Here is a 22,697-nt window from a genome sequence, read left to right as displayed (position 1 = left end):
GGGATTGTAATCTTGGTGAAGCGGAGGCGTAAAGTGGTGTATAAATAATGTGCGTGTGAAAAAGTATCTTTTGACAGAGGATGTTATATAAGAGAATGGGTCGGAGCTCGCGGAAATATAGTAAAATCATAGAAACAACTAGCAATAAAGGCACAGAATGCGTATAAAACAGGCTAAATTCATTATAACATTGAAATAGAAAATAAAAAGTAGAGAAATTGCGTTAACGTTTCATTTTTCCACATAGAATTCGCGAATTATTTTCGAGCAATAATTTACGCGCAATTAAACTTTCATCTTATAATACCAGTAACAACCTTCAGCAACAAATTCCATATAGATTCGACTAAAAATTAATCAGTTTATTCAAAATTCTTTAACAATTAGAAGATATAAACCCTTGGCTACAATCTGTAATACAATTTGAAGAGATATTGCTTGTAGGTAGGTAGTTATTAACAATTAAAGGATCCCATTCATTTGCTGCTGTAAGGACCGTTTGAATAAACAGTTTTTCAACTTACCGACAACGAGACGCTATAGCCACCTGGTGGCGAAACAACGAATTAAAGGTCGGGTCCATTTTGGATTGGCAATTCTGAAAAGTTAGCCGGGTCGCAGGATACCCGAGGAGGTATTAGAGAGAGGATGACAAATGAACAAATTTGTCATTTTCTGCGAATATTCTATGAACTTTTAGAGTCGCATCTCGAAGAATACACCCTTGGCTACTTTCCCATATGCTACTTTTGCAAGAGTTTGGTTATAATTAATTAGTTATTAACATTAACAGCTTGTAGCTGGATAACGGTACTCGCGATGCCGCGTTTAATGAGTGCTCCTCCCTTCAATAAGGCGATTATTTATAATATTTAAATTCTGCTCTTTACTCACTCTTAGAGATGTATAATTACAATATTGCTATTTAAGAATCTTTAAGATAACGTTCTGTGCATATTTTCTGTAACAACAAGTAAATTCACGTATTTCGAGGCGGTCAGTTGTCTATTGCACTTTAAACTACTGAATTCCGTTCCGAATAGGAACAGAAATTCAGCTGAATTAAAGGGAACACATGATGCTAGTGGAGGTGGCGCGGCCGAGTTGTGCAAGAGAGAAAGCTAGCGTGCGCGACGAGGATAGAGATAGGTGCCGTGCCACTAGCTCTGGCTATGCGCTCCTGATACTTTTCAACTCCTGGTATCAGGAGCGCACGACGCGAAGAAGTAACGATCGTATTAGAACGAGAGGGCACGCTGTTTAGAATGAGAGAGAGAGATACGAGGAACGAAAGGGTTATTATAGTTGTCAGGTACCGCGAATAAAGAACACTTTTCTGGCTTCATAAGTATTTAATATAAAACAAAACGTGCGTAACACTTATTACAGAGAAACAGCCAAGGGTCCATGTTTTCAATTGTAAGTGCAGTGCTGCATAAAATCAGTGGTAGCAGATTCATAACTCATTGATTAATGCCAATAGACGGCGTCGAATATCTTTAGCAACTGTGCCTAAGAAATGTTAATAACTACTTAATCGTAGTCGGGATAGTTGTAATTATCGAATAGATTAATAACGAAAGAAACTATATCTTAATTTATTTAATAATAAAACTTAAAGGGTTTCAGTTATGTGATCGAAAGGAAATATAATTGCATGTGATGATTGATTTTTAAATGAATCTTGTTTAGCACGCTTACTGACAGTTTTACAATTCGAAATAGTGATTCTATTTTCGATCGACAATGAGCCATGGTATCAGTGTGTTTTTAACCGTAGTCCGCAGTTACGGATATTGCCAGCCTTTACGTTGAAATGGAGTGAGAGCAAAATTGGACGTGGAAAATGAACAAAAGGGCGGTAGCCGTATTTTGGTAGAAAAGGGTCTCCGACGAGCACGAAATTCTGTTCGGCTGGCAAATTTCAAAGTTGCTGGGGAGGCATGACTCGTTTGTGAAAATCATTTAATGCAACATACAGCGGAGCCACGAATTTCGAGGTTATTCATTAGACACAAATGGTGAGTGGGGATTTTATTATTCAGGAATATTTGTAATGTCCCGTGGTCGTTTGAATAATACGGCACTTATTCTCGCGAATCCTATTTGCGACAATCATCGCGATAGTGGAAGGGGTACCGATATCTATATAAGGATATGTCTCGTACCATCATCCACATATCAATTGTCAACAATTTATTTCGCGATAAACTTCGTATTTGACTAACAAACACTGATCTTCCTCTAATCTTATTTATTCCTTTGCGTCCATAAGTAGGATCTGTACAAATGCCATTTGACAATTAAGATCAGAAGTAAGAATTCGAAATGAATTTCAGTGTTTGGCGATATTAGTTTACACGTTCGGGTCTGGTAAGTTGTCTTTTGCACACACAAGTGTAAAACACTCAAGTGATTATTCGAAAATTCACTAAGTTTGTAATTAACTCAGGTGTGCCTTGACATCGATGATTTAACCAGGGAAGCTTATCGTGTCTCGTTTCTATTTCAGTCGGATTCTGTGATAAGTGGAAATTTGTTTGCTGCTGCTAAACAATTAGCAGATAGTGAAATCCAACTCATAAAGGCTATAGAAAATTCAAAGGCAAATAAGAAAGGTATTACAAACACTATGTCTATGACAGCCAAGAAGAATGCCAAAAAATCTGCTAAAGCTTTCAATGTAAATATGAGTCATAATGTAAATCGCCGAGATTCGTAAACATAATGGGAACGATATAAATTTACCCGTTGGTTTCTTAATCAGGTTCGTCCATCTGCCGCTTTGGTAGCAGCTAAGCGCGACGCAGCGCAGCGACACATGGTTCAGGGAAAGAAGTCTAATAATGTGTTCGTGCGCGATATATATCAAAAAGCTATAGACGCGTACAATCTGAAAAGAAAGGACACCGGCCTCGTGTTTGAACGATCTATGGCAGAGCACGAGTGTCTTTGGGACCCAAATTATCCGGAGAGCCCTGCTAGGTTGACAAGAGTTCTGCAGAGATGCGAAGAATTAGGTTTAATAAGTAGGTGCAAGCTTATCGCACCAAAATTAGCTACGGAGAGTGAAGTACTCATGAAGCACAGTCAAAAGCAAATCGATATTTTGAAGGCCACTGACAGATGTACGGATGTGGATAATTTAGAGTTACTTTCCTCTAAATATGATGCAATTTATATACATCCTGTACGTGAATATTTACAGAGCATTGTCGGTTTAAATTACTAAATTTTGATGCTGAATTATTTAAAATTGTTCCAGTCTACCTACAAGCTGTCCCTGTTAGCTGTGGGCTCAACAATAAATTTAGTGGAAAGTGTTTGTAAAGGAGACATCCAAAATGGAATGGCTATTATAAGGTAATTAAATTTTGCAATTCATATTTTTGAAATTCCCGATTACATTGGACACATTAGGTAATTGGAAAAATTTATTTAGACCACCTGGACATCATGCAATGAAATCAGAATACTGTGGATACTGTTTCTTTAATAATGTTGCGATTGCTGCTGAAAGTGCTTTGAGAAATAATTTGGCTAATAAGATTTTAATCGTCGATTGGGATGTACATCACGGACAAGCAACCCAGCAAATGTTTTATAACGATCCACGGTACCAACACTATTTTTGTAATTCCCTCTGTATACTTCGGAATGAACATTTCTGTTATGCTTTTCGTAGAGTAATATACTTTTCTATTCATCGCTATGAGAACGGCGAATTCTGGCCAAATCTTCGAGAGTCGAATTTTCACTTCGTCGGAGATGATTTAGGACAAGGATATAACTTTAATGTACCACTTAATAAAGTCGGCATGACGAATGCTGACTATTTGGCCATATTTCAGCAAATTTTGTTACCAATGGCATACGAGGTAATAATTCAATTTACTAGATTGGTGGTACGTTTAGTCCAATTATTTATAAATTTTGTTTACAATCGTAATCGTAAAATGGATAAATTTTAATTGTAGTTTCAACCAGATCTCATAATAGTGTCAGCTGGTTATGACGCAGCCTTGGGCTGTCCAGAGGTAAAATAGTAAAAATACTACTAATTAATATTTCTTTTCATCCTAGTTTAATCCCGATTTTGTGATTGTTTCGGCTGGATTTGATTCCGCAATTGGGGACAATAAGGTTAAAGATGTTTCTCTATCTATTCATATATAACTAAAAGTTTTACTAAATTTGTTTCGATCTGTATGTACATATATATTGCTTTTACACTGTATTTTTAAGTTTTAATCGCTTCATTCTTCTACGATGTTAAGGGCGAGATGTTGGTGACTCCCGCATGTTATGCTCACTTACTATCGTCATTACTGAGCCTGGCATCTGGAAAAGTTGCTGTTGTACTAGAGGTATATGAGAAGTACTTTAAACGTGGCAATTATTTGAGTTTAACTATCACAGATCTATAATCCTTTAAACATATTTACGTTCTAGGGTGGTTATTGTTTAAAATCATTAGCCGAGAGTGCAGCGCTGACACTGCGCGCTTTGCTGGGCGACCCATGTCCTACGTTACAAACTCTCGAATTGCCTTCTTTAAGGTGAGATCGAGAATCTAATATGAATTTATAAAAATTCCATTATAAGTATCGATTACTGTTTCAGTATACGCGACATGATTCTGAATGCGATCTATGCTCATAAACCATATTGGAAATGTTACCAATATCAGGATATCTACAGTATTAATAGCACAATAAATAATAAGGAAGAAAGTAGTAACGAGCATTTACCCGTAGTTGTATTTAAGTAAGCAATGAAACTGTCCTGAGTAAGAATATTAACACTAGTTCCAAGTACGTGAACATATAAATTTTCTCTATTACAGAGGAAGTGATATTAAGCAAGAAGTGTATGAAACCCGAAATTGTTATCCAGTTCAAAGTAAAGACGTTATCGAGTTGATAGAAAATCAATTAAACGCACTAATACAGCGTAAGTTTGTGATCCAATGTTTCTCTCGATGCATTCGTGCGATTTCTCACGTAACAAGTAATTGTGTTTCAGTTACTACTTTATCTAAGGCATCGAACAAGGTATGCGTTGTTTATGACGATAGAATGTTAAATCATTGTGATATATCCGACGATAGTCATCCAGAGAAGCCAAATCGGATTAGTGGTATCTTCAAGAAGTATCAAGAGTACAATATACTGGATCGATGCTATGTACAGCAGGTACGCCGACACTAAAAACTCGTTAATTTATACATTTCCGTCTGAATTGTCACCTGTTTCTCACTGGCTGTGTTGTAAAGGGGCGATGTGCAACGATGGAAGAATTGTTACTGGCTCATACGAAAGATTATATAGATACAATAAAGGACACCGAGCATTCGAAACCTAAGGAGCTACAGAAGCTAGGGGCAAGCTTCAATTCAGTGTACATGCATCCTGAAACTTGGGCAAGTGCCTGCGTGTCTACTGGTTCGCTGTTACAAGTAGTCGATAGCGTGTTAAATGGAGAAAGTCAGTCCGGTGTTGCTATCGTAAGGCCTCCGGGACATCACGCAGAAGAGGACACAGCATGTGGCTTTTGCATTTTTAATAATATTGCCATAGCAGCTAGATACGCCATAGAATTCTACCACGTAAAAAAGTAATTATCACTTCTCTTGCTTGCTCTCGAGAATACGCGTGTGCAACGAAAGTAATAATGCCTCGTTTTTAGGATATTAATAGTAGATTGGGATGTACACCATGGTAATGGAACTCAATCTATCTTTGAAGAAGATCCAAGGGTTCTCTACGTGTCTGTTCATCGTTACGACAATGGCAGCTTCTTTCCGAATTCTAAACGAGCTAACTATAATTATGTTGGCTCTGGATCAGGAGAAGGTTTCAACGTGAATATACCATGGAACAAAGTCAGTCTTTTCGAATACCGTGCAAATCAGATTGGTATGAATAGAATGGCGTTATTAATGTATGTGTTTTATTTATACACGCTATATATAGAAAGGGATGGGCGATGCCGAGTATATAGCAGCATTTCAACAAGTAGTAATGCCAATTGCTTATCAGTTCAATCCAGAACTGATCTTAGTTTCAGCAGGCTTCGATGCATGTATCGGCGATCCACTCGGAGGTGTGTTACGCGACTTTGTTAACACTTTCCATCATCGCACAGTAAAAATTAAAATCTCATTTTCTAGGCTGCCTGGTAACGCCAGAGATGTATGGACACTTAACGCACTGGTTATCTTCTTTGGCTAATGGTCGCGTTGTTCTCAGCCTCGAAGGAGGCTACAATATCAATTCTATTTCTCACGCGATGGCTATCTGTACGAAAACGTTGCTCGGCGACCCTTTGCCGACGCTAGAAAGCAATCAAATTCCATGCAAAAGTGCCATCCAGAGTATAAATAACGCTCTAAAAACGCAGAAGCAATTTTGGCCCAATCTACTATTCAATCTGGCTTTGCCGAAGGAGAACGTGCTTCCCAAGGCTAAAGTGCCCCAGAGGAAAACAAACGAGCAAGTGAAAATCGCCGAGGATCTTTCTAATCGTTCTGAATCTAAGATAGCGCTGGAGGAAATTGAGAGCGAGAAGTTGGAGCTGAAACTTTCAATTGACAAGCGTTGTTTAAATTCGGTATCAGACGAGGAAATATTGAAGTTACAGAACGAGATGGAGAATATAAAGATAAAGAATTCGTCGAACGACGATACTTCGAAGACGAACGAAATGCCGTGTAAAAAGTCAGCGAGTATGGAGGATACTGACACTGCTGCGTCTGTCGAGAAAGGTATGATACGTTAGAAACACGTACGCGGACGTGAATGTAGGTGATTATTACTGATCCATGTTGTAGTTTTGAAATGCGCGAGAGAATGTGTGAATCAGCATAGGAAAGAAGGATTTTCCAAAAATAATTTCAACAACTCTGACGCTGGTAGCAGCGACGAACAGAATGGAGCGGGTGGTCAAGCAAGTGCCAATGCAAACTTATACGACTATCTTTCGCAAAATTTACAGGTAAATGATACATTCGCGAACATTAACTCGACGGGACGAATGATTGTAAATTATACATCTTCTGTTCGTTAATTTCATAGGCACTGATAGATGGAGAGATGTTTGCTGTGGTACCTTTGCGAGAGTGCCCGCATCTAGACAGTGTCAGGGACGTGCCTGTCTCGGGGATTAATATACACTTACCGTGCATGGAATGTCACAGCACCGTTGAAAATTGGATTTGCTTACAGTGCTATACTATCCACTGTGCGCGCAGTATTAACCAGCATGGTATGCGGCACGCCGAAGAAATAGAACATCCTTTGGCTCTAAGTTTCAGCGATTTGTCAGTTTGGTGCTACAGTTGCGAGGCGTACATCGATAATCCGGTGAGTCATGATTTCAGTACACACGCTGTCGAGTTTAAAAGCTTGGAGTACCCTCGAAAAAGTATTTGCTTTCATACACCTCTGATACAAGTTGCTTCTTAAGTCCCGAGCTGAAATTTAACAAATTTTTAGCGACTGTATGCTGCACGCAACGCCGCGCATCTGAGTAAATTTAACGAAGAATTGCCGTGGACGTACAGCAGCAATGAAGTGCAAATATGTATTAATAAATATCCTCATTAGTGCTACAAATATTCTCTAATACTTGTAAATGATTTACAAATCAAAAGTTTTATTTCAATATTTATTGGCTATTCTCTTTGCATTTAGATAAATTAAAAATTGTTATCACTATGAGTAAATAGCGAATAGCGATGTATAGATCTTTTAATTCTCCGATAATCAAACGTGTAAATTAATTTTAAATGTATACAGTATTTCCGTTTATCAATGCCTTATTCTACTAAACTGAAAGTAACGAATTTAAATAATGTTCTATTTTTCTATGTAGAGTAACGATTATTAGGTTGGACAACTATATTAGAAATGAAAATGTAGATTAAAATGCAGTGCCCATAAATGGATTCGATTCTACAAAACTATTTATACTGTAGTCATATTTTTGTAGATACCGTACAGTTTTATTATAAAGTTTCTTTAATCGTACTATGCCCCACGTATGTACCATATGTATGTACCAATGGATTTTAATTTGGTGATCTCAAGACTATCATACTTTTTATGGACAAGCGTGTTTGCTTTATTTCGAGGAATCCATAGATATAGTATTTTACATAATTTTTTATTCTTCTGGTGTAACAAATATAACAGTTATAGCGATGTACTGATAATAAACGTATATTACTTAACTTTATTTTGTACAAATGACTAACCAAATAAAAAAATTTATATATCTTTCACAATGCGTGTACAGTTTTACGTTTATTAGGCACTAAGTACTCTATTCGTATTAACGACAATTCGAACTGCTGAAAAGCATCGACTACATTATCCACGATATCGAAGAACGATCTTACCGAGAAATCGTTTATATTTGTTAAACGCAGGAACTTATTAGTAATCTTTATGAATGGTAATTTCTCAACCGTAAGATGCGGATGAAATCTATTTACAATATGGTAACTAAATAGCTTTGTATTATTTTGAATGGACATGAACTCTCCCATGCCCGTAGCAGGAAGGGCATAATACAATCTATACGGTATACTTTTATTAACATACTTATGTTCACATTCGCGAAGTTTCAAGGCAATGATGTTACATACATCCTTTATAGGTTTCGAACCATGTTCGTAAAGGTGGAAATCTTTAGTTAACTTATATTTGTGATTTCCACTGCTTATGTACGTTTTCCTGGTGTTTCTTAAATGCAAAAGTGCCGTTGGTATGGAATAAGTGTGGGATGTGAATAAATGTACATGCGTAAGATCGGGTTTCGCTTTTAGCTCAGTCGCTATGTGAGATGTCAGAGGTAGAACTCCGCCTTGATGAGCATACCCATAAAAGAGAGTCAACGTGATATTCAATATAAACCAAATGATCTGCATCTTACTGGGCTTATTTCTTGCGGAACAGGCATTAGGGTGAACGTTATTTTCAGCAATTCGTGAAACAGTATCGACCCCTGATGTCTGACTCATATTCGGCGCGTATAAGAAAACTAAAGGTAGTAATGTTGGTATTATAAATCGAGGCTCTTGATGAGGAAATACTGATAGCAGCGCGATAGGCATAATAAAAGATGCTGTCATTAGACCAACGACGCTTTGTATACGTGGCAAATCCAACCATTGCGCTTTTATACCGCTGTAAATAATTATCCTTCATTATCGATCTTATAAATTCCAGTTGTTAGAATGGTCTAAATAGTATCGGTAAGTTATTCACCTATGCAACATTTTCCCAAATGTAACGAGGCCAATGATTCCAAGAACGTTATACAAAAGAGGTACATTCACTAAGAAATGTACATAATGAGGATGCAAACCGTGATTCTGTAGGTTCTTAGTGTTTACGTTGTATTTAAGAAAATTGAGTGGCGTCACCACAAAATTATTCATGGTAATGTCAAGATTGCCTATCTCCGCCATTGTTAAATAACCGAAATAAAAGCTGTCGACTAGAATGAAAAATACAGCCGTAGGTATTCCGCATACGATCAAAGTTAGTATTCGAATGTGAAAGTCTCCGAAACCTACAGTCTTTGAACCTAAACCTCTTTGCAGCCAAAAAAAGATGGGGGCGAAAGCAAAGGCGATAAATGTCGGTCTATTAAATATACCGATTATAGTAACAGTGGCAATTTTGAAACAGTGATTCAAAGAATGCGGAGGCAACGAAGCTTTGAGCTTGTAATATTTTACTCGCTCTACTCCATTTTTTGCTGTATTATATTTATCCGAAAGGTAGTCACTTTGGACAACTACCTGAAACGATAAGAATCTTTTGCAATATCCTTTACTGTAATCTGATTTATATTAAAAGTAGCATTATGATATTTATACCTTTTCCGAATACGCCATACAATACGATGCATAATATAATAATAAAGCTGTTAGTATCAATTCGATGGTGTTCGAAAACGTGCGCGTTCCATAAACGAGCATAATGTACGAGCTGGCGTAAGCGATCAATCTTATTTTGTAATTCTGTCCGTACATGTAACATATCTTGTACAGGCAATAGTCCGATACAAAGGATAGGCCACACATTAACAGACGCGGAAATAATACAAGAAAGTATGGAGACTTTAACGATGTGCCAAAGTAAAAAAGGATGTACTGTGAAAGTCTCTTTAAAATTGTATATGGTACGCCGACAGTGATTTGTGGTATCAAAACGGTTCTAATAGGGAACGTAGAATTGTATTCCCATGGTTTGTTAACGTCGATATCAAAATGATCTCCTGTAAGATTAAAAGTTTTTATGATGCGACATTGATCATTCTTAAATTGTAAAATGTTATGATAAAAGGATGATGATAATCGTTACTGCGCTTTTAACTCACCTGATACAACTTCGATGGATTGAAAGTATTCATCGGGATGAATGTATCCCGTTTGTGGGATTAGTGTCAAAATGATTCTTAAGCAAGCCAGGAACCAGTAAAGGCCTATTTTTCTTTTTACTGGTACGGCAGGTCTGTATTCGTCTATTGACCTGCGGTACTCATTTTTGGAGTGCATTTTCTTGAATGAGTAATTTTCAGTCTAAACTGAGCTTAGCGTGTTAGATCAGTTTAGTGAGATTACGAAAATTTACAGAATTTCTGCTCGTTAATACCATCGTTTCTTTGGTTTCTTACAAGGTAATGCAACATAAACTTAAACCACACGATAAAATTCGGATGATTCATTTCATGAGAAATATAACGCTGACAACAAATAAGAACAATCACCTCGCACCTACAAATACTGTTTTATGAACTCAATCCACAGACGAGGTATAGGGGTAGACGGAACATCCGATGCATTTTCCTATCCCGGCAGTGATGCTAGAATCGTGGGAGGTGGGTCACGTGGGACAAGTGCTTACCCCCCAGCACGACCAACCGTCGTCCCCTACTTTGCTCTCACCGCAATGCACACAATCATATTTCTACTCCTTCCGTGTGCATTGCCTTTCGGACACTTTGGGACACTCCAGTGTCCAAGAGTGCATTATTATTGTTTAGTCAATTAGAATTATTTAGTTCCTAGTTTTAGCGTCTTCTGTATATCGTCGCGTGTGTCGTATTCTTATTCCAGCCTGAGTCGATAATGCAGAGTATATCTGTCGTAAATTTATCGACGAGTGCTTTAAGGGGGTACACACGTCACGTGACCTGGCCGATTCGGCAGTTATCAACAAACATTATATATACAAAATTGTATTGAATGTTGAATTGGGCTAGTGAAAATGCGCAGACTGGATACGCGTGATTATTATGTGGTCGGCTCCTCGAAGTGACAGAAAATATAACCTAAATATATGCTATATGACAACAAATGTTTAGTGGCTATTTCAGCTTCAAAGGCATCGCCTTAAAGTTGCAAATAAGAGGCGCAGGCCTTTCAAGAGGCGCTCCAAAATTCTGCGTCTCTTCGTTAAACAGTCACTGTCTCGAAACATCTGCGCCACTTCTCGCTCTTTGATTTTATCTCCGGAGACATTACTTAGTGCCACCTCTTTTGACGGCATGTTCTTCTGTTACAAAGCCGAATTTTGTGCATTCTGAAAATTTTTGCCAGATTTTGGCTCAGGTATCAGGAGAACATGAAGCGAAAAGAGGTATTCTGAATTTCAGCTTCGAAGGCATCTTCGATTCTCTCTCCGAAGACGTTACTTAGTGCCACCTCTTTCGACGGCATGTTCTCCTGTTACAAAGCCCAATTTTGTGCATTCTGAAAATTTTTGCCAGATTTTGGCTCAGGTATCAGGAGAACATGAAGCGAAAAGAGGTATTCTGAATTTCAGCTTCGAAGGCATCCTCGATTCTCTCTCCGAAGACGTTACTTAGTGCCACCTCTTTCGACATCATGTTCCCCTGTTACAAAGCCCAGTTTTGTGCATTCTGAAAATTTTTGCCAGATTTTGGCCCAGGTATCAGGAGAACATGAAGCGAAAAGAGGTATTCTGAATTTCAGCTTCGAAGGCATCCTCGATTCTCTCTCCGAAGACGTTACTTAGTGCCACCTCTTTCGACGGCATGTTCTCCTGTTACAAAGCCCAATTTTGTGCATTCTGAAAATTTTTGCCAGATTTTGGCTCAGGTATCAGGAGAACATGAAGCGAAAAGAGGTATTCTGAATTTCAGCTTCGAAGGCATCCTCGATTCTCTCTCCGAAGACGTTACTTAGTGCCACCTCTTTCGACGGCATGTTCTCCTGTTACAAAGCCCAATTTTGTGCATTCTGAAAATTTTTGCCAGATTTTGGCCCAGGTATCAGGAGAACATGAAGCGAAAAGAGGTATTCTGAATTTCAGCTTCGAAGGCATCCTCGATTCTCTCTCCGAAGACGTTACTTAGTGCCACCTCTTTCGACGGCATGTTCTCCTGTTACAAAGCCCAATTTTGTGCATTCTGAAAATTTTTGCCAGATTTTGGCCCAGGTATCAGGAGAACATGAAGCGAAAAGAGGTATTCTGAATTTCAGCTTCGAAGGCATCGCCTTAAAGTAGCGAACAAGAGCTACACCTTTCATGGGCCTTTAAACAGTTCTCGGTTAATGTGATGCTTTTGAAAGACTCGAAGCTTGTAATTTCTGAATAGTATTCCATGGGCACTAGTTGCAAAATTTTCTTCAATATCGACTTATTAACAAAGGAAATCTATGGTATTCTTAAGGAAATACCATAGATATTAGAAATTTGGATAGGAATATGTAAAAGGTATTTCTGAATAATAATACAATTTGTTTCAAGTTTCTTTCATTTTATTTGCATAAAAGGCCTTTACAGTGTTACAATAAAGTATAAGGTATATAAAGTCACTATTTTCTTGTGATTACTATCAAGGTTTCCATCATTCCGTCGAAATATTCCGAAGTTAAAACCTGTAAGAAGAAAAATATTTTTAGTAACTTGACTTGTCTATAATTGAAAATGGGAGAAACGTTACAACATTTTGTCACGTATGAAAATATATTAGTAAAGGGAATAATTTTATTATGCAACATGTTTATTGAAATTAGTCGTTTTAGATTTTATATGTTTCCGGTAAGATTTAATATTAATTCCTACCACTCGTAGTACTGTAATCTTATTTTAGAATCAGTCAGTAACGTTGGGTGCGACACGAGCAGCGGCCAATTTAGCAACTACCTACTCTGAAATCTGTTGAAATGCTGTGCGTGTGTGCGTGCTTGTACATGTGTGACATGTTTAGAGTTTAGAGTGTGCCGATGCGATGTAACTAATCTCACATACTGTAACTAGAGCGATTATTAATCTTGGATATTTCTGCTTTACAGGTAAGGAATTTTTACATAAAAGACGTTAAACCGGCTGCATTTTCGACTGTTCATTGATACGAAATTTGCACAAGATACTGCTTCAGCCGAATTACCCAGTTACACTTGTAACATTTCATTGTATTGCATTTCACTTATTTGAATAAATTGCAGCTAAGTGGTAAAAGAGTTTTTTTATTTAACAAGCACTACTTACTCCTTCCTATTCCAAATCACATATAAAAGACATGCTAAAAAGAACACCTAAAAAGATCCTTCCACGCAGAGTGGTTTTAAAAATCTTCGCATTAAAGCACTACTTTAAATATGCCATTCACTACTCTCAAACTCTATCGACTTTCGTTCAAGGCTTCTACTTCTCTTCAGAGTCATTACTTTGCGCTACCTCTTTCCACGTCATGTTATCCTGATACAAAGCCCAATTTTGTGCATTCTGAAAATTTTTGCCAGATTTTGGCTCAGGTATCAGGAGAACATGAAGCGAAAAGAGGTATTCTGAATTTCAGCTTCGAAGGCATCTTCGATTCTCTCTCCGAAGACGTTACTTAGTGCCACCTCTTTCGACGGCATGTTCTCCTGTTACAAAGCCCAATTTTGTGCATTCTGAAAATTTTTGCCAGATTTTGGCTCAGGTATCAGGAGAACATGAAGCGAAAAGAGGTATTCTGAATTTCAGCTTCGAAGGCATCCTCGATTCTCTCTCCGAAGACGTTACTTAGTGCCACCTCTTTCGACATCATGTTCCCCTGTTACAAAGCCCAGTTTTGTGCATTCTGAAAATTTTTGCCAGATTTTGGCCCAGGTATCAGGAGAACATGAAGCGAAAAGAGGTATTCTGAATTTCAGCTTCGAAGGCATCCTCGATTCTCTCTCCGAAGACGTTACTTAGTGCCACCTCTTTCGACATCATGTTCTCCTGTTACAAAGCCCAATTTTGTGCATTCTGAAAATTTTTGCCAGATTTTGGCCCAGGTATCAGGAGAACATGAAGCGAAAAGAGGTATTCTGAATTTCAGCTTCGAAGGCATCCTCGATTCTCTCTCCGAAGACGTTACTTAGTGCCACCTCTTTCGACGGCATGTTCTCCTGTTACAAAGCCCAATTTTGTACATTCTGAAAATTTTTGCCAGATTTTGGCCCAGGTATCAGGAGAACATGAAGCGAAAAGAGGTATTCTGAATTTCAGCTTCGAAGGCATCCTCGATTCTCTCTCCGAAGACGTTGCTTAGTGCCACCTCTTTCGACATCATGTTCTCCTGTTACAAAGCCCAATTTTGTGCATTCTGAAAATTTTTGCCAGGTTTTGGCCCAGGTATCAGGAGAACATGAAGCGAAAAGAGGTATTCTGAATTTCAGCTTCGAAGGCATCCTCGATTGTCTCTCCGAAGACGTTACTTTGTGCCATCTCTTTCGACGGTATGTTCTCCTGTTAGAAAGCCCAATTTTGTGCATTCTGAAAATTTTTGCCAGATTGGACATACAATATGTGTGCACTAATTGTAAGCCATCGATGTACAATAGGAAATTTTTTTTTAATGTAGGTTAGTCCGTTGTTGTTCTAATTGCCTGAATTACTATGACATAAACACGATAGCGATTTCAAGTGATGTATATGTAACGATAAAAGCGTTAATTTAGTAAATGTATACAATTCCCAGCAGTTCCTATGTCAATGTATGCCTAAAATGAATATAACCTAACCTACAATCGTCCGAAAATGCATACATTGACTCCATCATGCTTTTATTGTGGCTCGTATATCCAGCTATCGCTGCAGTTTTGCTAGGAATCCACGTTGGCAGTCCTCCCGAGTAGGCGCCATCTCGTATATACTACCTCAACTAAATTTGTCAAGTGACTTGCTATGTATTATCGCCAATGTGGCTGAACTCTGATTTGGGAATGTAGTCACGATTTTTCGTTTTTCGTTCTTATATGAGCAGATTTTGGCCTGGGAGAGGTCTCGTTCGAAAGAAGAAGATTCAATGCGGAACGCTCTGCTCACCGTTTGAGTCACAAAACTCTTTTAGTGACCTAAAAATGCTTGGATTCTGCGGGTATATTTTGTCGACTTTTGCTTTACTTTAGACACTGATATTATTACATATCAACACAATCTCGTTGAACCATGAGCAGAGCGCTCCCCATTGAACCTTCCTCTTTCGAATGAGACCTCGCCCAGCCCCAAATCTGCTCATATAAGGACGAAAAACGAAAAATCCCGAATCCATGTTTCGGGCCAGATTGTGTCGGTATACAGCGCCCTGCATTACCCGTGTCTATCCCCTTAACATAAGCGAATCTTTGTCTGTGGCTCTGTGCTTTAGTTCACGGACGATACACGTCGAGTAAACTGTTTTTGTTTCACTGTGACGACGTGAAACAGTGCTTTCAAATTTCGAATAGTAAACAAAAGCGAATAAATTGCAAACATGAGCAATTCAACTATTTCCGATCAGTCGCTCATGGACAAGTCTATGCGCAGTGTTTTCGGTACAATATATTACTAATTATTCAATTATATTCCATTCAGTAATGCCGCATAACCTTGTCATACATGTAATTCTTGTTTACAGTCGGGAATATCCCGTACGAAGCCACAGAAGAAAATTTGAAGGATATTTTCAGTGAAGTCGGGCCTGTGCTCTCTTTTAAGTAAGCTCATTTCAAATCTCTTATTCGCCGAAATTATTTTACCCTCCCACAGCTGCAAACCACATTTCCAATGGCACATTTTATTTTATTCAATGAACGTAGAATATTAATGGCGATGAAGTTAATAAACAGAAAATTAGTCCACATCCATCTGCTGCTTGCTTTCACAGTCGTACAATCCAGCGGGATTATAGTTTCTAGGTTGATTTTGCAGAAGTTTATAGTAGTTGTGCATTGGAATATGTTAAGTTTGACGATAGAATTCAACTTAATTCATTTCAAACGGTTTTACATAGATTAGTATTCGATCGAGAAACAGGTAAGCCTAAAGGGTATGGCTTCTGCGAATACAAGGATCAAGAAACTGCCCTCAGTGCTATGAGAAATCTGAACGGTTATGAAATTGGGGGAAGGACATTGCGCGTCGACAATGCTTGCACAGAGAAAAGTCGGATGGAAATGCAAAGTCTTTTGCAAGGTCAGAATACTGAAAATCCATACGGCGAGGCAGTGCAAGCTGACAAAGCTCCCGAGGCGATAAGCAAAGCTGTCGCGTCTTTGCCACCCGAGCAAATGTTCGAGCTGATGAAGCAAATGAAGCTCTGCGTGCAGAACAACCCGAACGAGGCGCGCCAAATGTTGCTCCAGAATCCTCAACTGGCGTACGCCCTGCTGCAGGCGCAGGTAGTGATGAGAATAGTGGATCCTCACACGGCAGTTAACATGTTACATAAAGCGAATCCAATACCAAACGTATTAGCATCCTCCGAAAAACCAGTCGTACATCCAATTGTACCACGGATCGAAGAACCATGGGCTCCTACACGTCCAGCGCCAGTTACGAATCCTCCAGCAGCAATCTTTGCTGGTAAGACGTAGCGAATTCTAGGAATAATGTTGGATAACACTTGAACATTATTCCTAATATCTAAATGCAATGATTTGGAAAATGAAATGCATCTTCACCGTACGTATCTACATAGTGTAATATCATAACAGGGCAGGACGTTGATCTACGAACATTAGACAGACAAATGGATCCGCGCTTAGCTCGAATGGATCAAGATTTGAGGGGGCCTCAGCAAGTACAACCGACGCCTGTTAGCGCACCTGCCCCTGTGTCCACTACCACTGATCCCAGGGGATTGAGTACATTTAGTATCGCAGAGAAGTTAGTATTACTTTCGGATGAGAGAAGATTCGTAACTTAATATTATCATTGAAAGGTTTACTCTTTTTTACAGCGCTCTTCCTGTCGAAGGAGTGGAGAGGTTTCATAATTACTTTAGATAATTTAGAACAGTTATATTCGAGAGTCCCTAAAAGCATTATATCTTTTGCAGCTTTTGTCGTGATCCGAGAACAGATAGATTCGGTAGAGATCCAAGGGACCCTAGAGATCCAAGGATGCCTATTGATCCCAGAATTACGAAAGCTAATCGTACGTTTGCCAAACTCCGAAGTCGTTTTAAAATATTTACTCGTCTTAAGTCTAGTTTTCACAATCTGATGATTTTGTTTAGCACCGGCGCCAGTTGCACCACCAGTAGTACCGAGGCCCGTGGCTGCACCAACTGCTCCGCCTTCGAGTGTCGCTGCAGCCAGTGTTGTAGCTCCTGCTACTTCGATCGCGGCATCTACAACGTCTGCAACTTCGAGGCTTATGGCAGGCATGTCCACGTCCGGGAATATACCCAGTGGAGCATCGGATCAGGAAAAGGTAAACATTAAATCAATATGTGTGTGTGTGTGTGTTATATATTATACAAAAATATATAAAATATTATGTAACGATACGATGAATGTGATATGGAAAAGAACATGAAACTAACCACTGATTTTGTTACAGGCCGCGCTGATAATGCAAGTATTACAATTATCCGACGAACAAATTGCAATGCTACCGCCCGAACAAAGACAAAGTATTTTAGTACTTAAAGAACAGATCGCCAAAAATACACGACGCTAATCTATAGATTTTTAATCTACAAGGATTACAATCCTTTACCGCGTTTTCTTTACGTATCATTGAATCCGTTTAAAAGTTGTAAAATTATAATTTGTAACCTCAACATGGGACGGTCAATGAATTTAAAATAAAGAAAAATTGTTTCTTAGTAATACAGAACGAATGAAAAACTTAGTAATATCACAATAATGAACAGAAAGATCCATACGATTGTATCTTCGAATTTAATCGCTTCGAACTAATTTACTATTATAAATAGCGTAAAAATAAAGGTTCGCAGTCTATGAATTTTTGTTCGATTTGAATTGGAATAAACCTTCCTCAATGAGCGCGCTGTACATAAGCTCCTTGCGAGTTTTGTCCACGTACAATTCAACGTACATGAAATTTTCATCGACGTCCTGCAATAACCAATATTAATAATCGGCGCGCACACGAGACACGAAAGATAGTATAATGCGCATTCACTTACTTTGACTGTCGCTATGACACGTTTATTATACATACTCTCTAATTTAGATAATAGAGCATTGCGATCTGCTAAAGAAACGACTTCCACGTTCCACAATTTGCACTTGATTGCCATAGCTGGAACTTCAATCCATTCTTTCTTCAAGCTATGCAACTCGTGCCTTTATGTAAATAAAAAAAAAATAAGTATGTGATAAAATGATGCTTCCGTATTACGATTCCACTGCATTCTCATATCTCTACTTTCTTACATACTTAATTAACTATCGCAGTGGATTAGGAAAGAATGTTTTTCTCGTAGCTAGATTTCCAGTACCAGTTTTTAGACGAGTATGTATATGAATGTTGACTTACATTTCTGGATCCACTGTTCTGTATTCGTCATTGCCGTAGTCGACGAATAGCAATTTGATTTCAATGTTATCTGTGCCATCAATCGACTCTGTCTCTATTATAAGGCATCTGTACCAAAGGCCGTCAGTGAATTGAGCGCAACACGGTGTGTCTGTGAACAGAATTAGGTTTACCATAATGTTGCCGGAGATTGTTATTGATATTAGAAATAATTCCCGGCACACGTCACGAAGTAATACTTACGGGGGCTGAGGCTTTTGATCACTGGCTGCTTGCACGCTTCTGTTTGCAACTCATTCATTAGAAGTTGATATTGCTTATAATAGGAATGCAATACCTAAAATAAGGAGAATATCGAATATACTGGCATATATTTGAAAGTACCATAAGACGAAAGACATCCCGTTAAAGTTGATTTGTATACCGAGGAGTGCACGTTTTCCTTTAGCTGGGCGTAAAATTCAAAAGCACTGATACTACAGCACAGTTCTATTTCGATGAAGTCTATTTCGTCCGGGATATCGATCATTTTGTAATTCATCAAAAGATTCTCTGTAGAAATCACGTATGGCGTTGAAGCGCTTATTCCGCCCTTTGCTTTGCTCCACGATAAGTTCTCCACGTCGGTCGTGGTGCAGCTCTCGTTCTTATTTTCGCCCGAATTCGAGTGCTGGAACACTACGGGAGATCCACTAATAACCGGATCCTTTACTCCCTCGTCGTCTGAACAAAATAATTCTGAGTTTTCTATAACTATATCTGCATTCTCTGTTAAAGACGAGGTTTCAGAAACGTTACTATCATTCAAATTGCAATTAATATTCATTCCCCATTCGTTGACGAGAAATGTAATTAAGTCTGTCTTCTTGTGGCAGTGCTTGTTTGTTTCCAACAGGGTTACAGAAATCTGAAAGTATTTCCCGTATACTGGCGCTGTGTTTTTTTTTTTTAAATTGTCAACGATGGATTCTGTATTTCAGAAGATTACTCACAACAAGGTACTCTTTGGTCCTGTCTAACACTGTTACTACGCATTCTTGTTCAATGAGAAGGCTGTGTATTTTATCCAAATCATCTATCCTCCACTGCCCATTGTTGTCTCCCTGTCGGAGAAATGAATAAAAATACATTGATTAATCGAGCAGAAATATTTTAGCAGCGGCGACATTGGATCATTTAAAGCTATTTACCGGGATTAAGCTATAGATTATACATTTTGTACACTGGATTGGAATGTTCTCCAAAACCACCTCCTTCTTCAAATTTCCAATCGTACATTCTTCCACATTTCCGTAATCTATAAACTCGACCTGTGGCATGAAAATTCTCGGTTATTAGTAAGTGTTGCGCGAAGGTATGTCTACATAGTACAACAGATAATAGAATCTTTACATTGAATAATTCATTCTCCTGAACTTTAATCACTTTGCCCCGATACCAATTCTTGTTCGCGTGGTATTGTGCGATGCACAGGTCTCCGGCTGCCCACACCGTGTCGCAAGATTCTATCGTACAATTCTTATACAGCTTCTCCAGTTTCGCTTCTATCTTTCGCAGTTCCGTTAAATCTGGAAACGTGCAACGTTGGAGAATTAAAGAGCTGCGTGAACACTTAGTAATGGAGTCGCGAGAAGTATGCACACTTTGCTCTTTGGAGTGAAGATACAGGTAGCCATTGTGATCCAAGTAAGTAGGTATAGCAATAAATGAATCTTTAGCTATAGGGTCTGGCGGCAGCCATGCGGATAACTTCGGAAGCGACGGGATATTGTCCAATATCTCTTCTGAACTATAATCCCCGCTGTCTGATTCCGAGCCCGAATAACGCAGGAATGTTTTCGATACCTCCTTGTCAATGCTCTCGATAGATTCGTCCAGCTCGTTATCAATTTTTTGCCATTTTACGTTTGTCTCACATTTCGACAATCTCTCCATTTTCTTTATCATTTGCCGCTTCAATTCGATCGCCAGTATTTTGTCCCGTTTCTTTGCGTATCTGGGAATGCGACAATGATATGAAAATGTAATCGAAACAGGGGGGCAGGCATAGAATCGAATTATTAGTGTGAAACATTTTAAAAAGTGTCACGTACTCTTTTATAGGCAAGGCTACTCCCTTTTCAACCAGCATTCTACTGATAGAATTAATTTCAATCCTTGTGGGCGTTAAAGGACCGTCCATTTTCGACTGTTTAATCCATAGCTCTACTGGTATCGCAGAGTCTTCCACATCTTCGTCTTCCTGTGCAACAACGAAGAGCAAACAGTTATAGAGAATTATATCGAACAGCGCAGTACTTTTAGAAACTGAAATAAATAAATGAATCGAATAACTGTTTCATCTTTGATCCTCTAAAAACAGATCTCGCCCTGCATATTCCACGAACCTATTGCACTCGGTAGATTTAAAGGAAACGGGAACAAGTTCATTCATAATATCATACATCGTTATAATTTAAACAACAGACATCTTCGTATATAGTACTATTATCGGATTCGAGTGTCGAGAATTTAAGAATTAGCTTCGAACCCACCCCTAATTATAATACTGTATAAAGCACTTACAAGTTTCGATATATAGAACTTGCAGTAGTGGTTGCTGTTGATAATCGCGCGCAATTCCTCGCAGGATAGCGACGGCCAGCTCATCGATCCCCCGCACGGTAATATGCCAGTCAACTTTATTTTAAAAACGTATGTAGGCACTTTGAAGAACGGCGGATACAACGATTGTATGTCGTTTAGCGTGACGGTCTCTTCGAGCCCTACGTCGTACAGAAACACGCGCACCTTGTCCGGAGACTTTATATCGATAATTCGGCCGCGATAGTACATGTAGGTCTTCGAGGAGAAAACAGCGCAGACCGTATCCTTGGTCCAAACTTCTCGTTTCTCGGAACGGAACTTGCTGTAGAACTCCTGTATTTGCGCGGTCATTTGGTCGATGTCGCGCTGCTCGCACGTGGCATCGGAGACGTAGATGCAGTCTGGAGATTCCGCGTGGTGTATCGCGACGCACACTTTAAAAGGATCTTCGGCGTCGTCTAATATGCTCTTCTTCTTCGCGCTCTTCTCAATTATGCTACTAATATCTGGCATGTTGTACGGCTCCTGAGGTGCCATTCCACCGACGACGTTCCTCTTCGGTTTGTTTTTCTTCTGCCGTTTAGGATTACCGTCTTTATTGTAGAAGCTACGTAGGGAAAAATACCCGCAATTACATACGTGGACTTTCCGATGTTGGGCACATCGTAAACAGACGAAGATCAGAATTATCGTAAGGCTTGTTTAGAGTATTTACCTCGATCCTGCATTCACTGCTAGGTTGTTTTTCAGTAACAAGTGAACGACGCTACTTCTATCGTAAGTGTACATAGCAACGCTGTACGTGTCGGAGAATTTATCGAAAGCAACGAGCTTAAAATTCTTCGTGCTCATAAGGAACTTCTTCAGGAACTCGTTCGTGTCGTCGCCCCATTGTTTCTTAGGGTTGCTTGGTTTTATATTTTTCAACGAGACTTTAATTGCCTAAGGAGAGGGATTAATACAGTTGCTTGAAATTAAGCCTTCGAAGGCCTGCGCTACGGGAACTTAGAATTCGACTTATCTCTGTAGGATACTACGCTTCAAATCTCCTTCAAGTTTACGTATCAATTTACAATAGCGCATGATAATCCAGCGCGAGGAAATATACATATTTTCAGACAAACTCACCTGAGTTCTGCAGCCCATGTACTTTCTCGAAAGTGATCTTATATTATCACAACTTAACGTTAAACTGTATCCCAAGTCTACGTAAAAAACCTTTACAGTGTTTTCTGTAACTTCGGACACAAGACCTCTGTGCCAAAGCCCATCAGCCCCTGGGGCTGCGCATGGTAAATCTGCGCGGATAATTAATACGCATAATAA

General features: G+C 38.9%; 4 protein-coding genes across 8 annotated transcripts in view; 2 read left to right on the top strand and 2 right to left on the bottom strand.

Moving 5' to 3' along the window:
* The first annotated feature begins 1,276 nt into the window (after positions 1-1,276).
* Hdac6 (histone deacetylase 6) lies at positions 1,277-8,287 on the top strand. 4 transcript variants are annotated; one of them, XM_076826761.1, is made up of 20 exons: positions 1,277-1,419; positions 1,781-2,021; positions 2,513-2,683; positions 2,768-3,190; positions 3,266-3,363; positions 3,443-3,616; positions 3,686-3,878; positions 4,084-4,143; positions 4,278-4,367; positions 4,453-4,559; positions 4,606-4,767; positions 4,847-4,953; positions 5,026-5,195; positions 5,276-5,616; positions 5,689-5,884; positions 5,976-6,105; positions 6,173-6,766; positions 6,833-6,996; positions 7,077-7,364; positions 7,497-8,287. In XM_076826761.1, the coding sequence occupies exons 2-20, from the start codon at positions 2,019-2,021 to the stop codon at positions 7,605-7,607; spliced, it is 3,582 nt and encodes a 1,193-aa protein (XP_076682876.1). In that variant the 5' UTR covers positions 1,277-1,419; positions 1,781-2,018; the 3' UTR covers positions 7,608-8,287. The 4 variants fall into 4 exon arrangements, with proteins under 4 accessions (XP_076682876.1, XP_076682878.1, XP_076682875.1 ...); XM_076826763.1 differs by lacking the exon at positions 4,084-4,143 and adding an exon at positions 3,978-4,037 and having other exon boundaries at positions 1,278-1,419; positions 4,624-4,767; XM_076826760.1 differs by lacking the exon at positions 4,084-4,143 and adding an exon at positions 3,978-4,037 and having other exon boundaries at positions 1,278-1,419.
* Pig-z (phosphatidylinositol glycan anchor biosynthesis class Z) lies at positions 8,101-10,993 on the bottom strand. The gene is made up of 4 exons (XM_076826765.1): positions 10,393-10,993; positions 9,890-10,290; positions 9,273-9,811; positions 8,101-9,191 (listed from the first exon to the last, which is right to left on the bottom strand). The coding sequence occupies exons 1-4, from the start codon at positions 10,568-10,570 to the stop codon at positions 8,282-8,284; spliced, it is 2,028 nt and encodes a 675-aa protein (XP_076682880.1). The 5' UTR covers positions 10,571-10,993; the 3' UTR covers positions 8,101-8,281.
* A 4,669-nt stretch (positions 10,994-15,662) lies between these two features.
* Positions 15,663-18,098, top strand: Cstf64 (cleavage stimulation factor subunit 2 CstF64). 2 transcript variants are annotated; one of them, XM_076827262.1, is made up of 8 exons: positions 15,663-15,829; positions 15,913-15,991; positions 16,288-16,859; positions 16,991-17,162; positions 17,236-17,262; positions 17,335-17,432; positions 17,515-17,711; positions 17,841-18,098. In XM_076827262.1, the coding sequence occupies exons 1-8, from the start codon at positions 15,769-15,771 to the stop codon at positions 17,958-17,960; spliced, it is 1,326 nt and encodes a 441-aa protein (XP_076683377.1). In that variant the 5' UTR covers positions 15,663-15,768; the 3' UTR covers positions 17,961-18,098. The 2 variants fall into 2 exon arrangements, with proteins under 2 accessions (XP_076683377.1, XP_076683378.1); XM_076827263.1 differs by lacking the exon at positions 17,236-17,262.
* Qin (tudor domain-containing protein qin) overlaps positions 17,732-22,697 on the bottom strand; it is a 181,547-nt gene continuing 176,581 nt past the window's right edge. Inside the window, exons 15-27 of the mRNA XM_076827259.1 lie at positions 22,500-22,669; positions 22,087-22,313; positions 21,351-21,978; positions 20,879-21,027; positions 20,429-20,781; positions 20,178-20,353; positions 19,976-20,095; positions 19,778-19,888; positions 19,210-19,692; positions 19,029-19,122; positions 18,786-18,936; positions 18,433-18,592; positions 17,732-18,361 (exon numbers count right to left, since the gene is read on the bottom strand). Of these exons, the coding sequence (XP_076683374.1) occupies positions 18,242-18,361; positions 18,433-18,592; positions 18,786-18,936; positions 19,029-19,122; positions 19,210-19,692; positions 19,778-19,888; positions 19,976-20,095; positions 20,178-20,353; positions 20,429-20,781; positions 20,879-21,027; positions 21,351-21,978; positions 22,087-22,313; positions 22,500-22,669 (2,942 nt within the window). The 3' untranslated portion in view covers positions 17,732-18,241. The remainder of the gene's footprint in view (positions 18,362-18,432; positions 18,593-18,785; positions 18,937-19,028; positions 19,123-19,209; positions 19,693-19,777; positions 19,889-19,975; positions 20,096-20,177; positions 20,354-20,428; positions 20,782-20,878; positions 21,028-21,350; positions 21,979-22,086; positions 22,314-22,499; positions 22,670-22,697) is intronic.

This window comes from Andrena cerasifolii, chromosome 14, assembly GCF_050908995.1.
Source record: "Andrena cerasifolii isolate SP2316 chromosome 14, iyAndCera1_principal, whole genome shotgun sequence".
Lineage (NCBI taxonomy): Eukaryota > Metazoa > Arthropoda > Insecta > Hymenoptera > Andrenidae > Andrena > Andrena cerasifolii.
Note: the sequence above shows the minus strand (reverse complement) of the source record. Positions and strands in the feature narration are given on the sequence as shown.

Bases quoted from the DNA above. Each gene is read 5' to 3' on its own strand.
- Hdac6 (XM_076826761.1), top strand. The intron at 3,191-3,265 runs GTACGTGAATAT...AAATTGTTCCAG, and splicing joins ATGCAATTTATATACATCCT to TCTACCTACAAGCTGTCCCT. The intron at 3,617-3,685 runs GTACCAACACTA...TGCTTTTCGTAG, and splicing joins ATGTTTTATAACGATCCACG to AGTAATATACTTTTCTATTC.
- Pig-z (XM_076826765.1), bottom strand. From the start codon at position 10,570: ATGCACTCCAAAAATGAGTACCGCAGGTCAATAGACGAATACAGACCT. The intron at 10,291-10,392 runs GTGAGTTAAAAG...TTAATCTTACAG, and splicing joins ATCCATCGAAGTTGTATCAG to GAGATCATTTTGATATCGAC. The intron at 9,812-9,889 runs GTATAAATATCA...TTATCGTTTCAG, and splicing joins GTATGGCGTATTCGGAAAAG to GTAGTTGTCCAAAGTGACTA.
- Cstf64 (XM_076827262.1), top strand. From the start codon at position 15,769: ATGAGCAATTCAACTATTTCCGATCAGTCGCTCATGGACAAGTCTATG. The intron at 17,163-17,235 runs GTTAGTATTACT...TCTTTTTTACAG, and splicing joins ACATTTAGTATCGCAGAGAA to CGCTCTTCCTGTCGAAGGAG. The intron at 17,433-17,514 runs GTACGTTTGCCA...GATTTTGTTTAG, and splicing joins CAGAATTACGAAAGCTAATC to CACCGGCGCCAGTTGCACCA.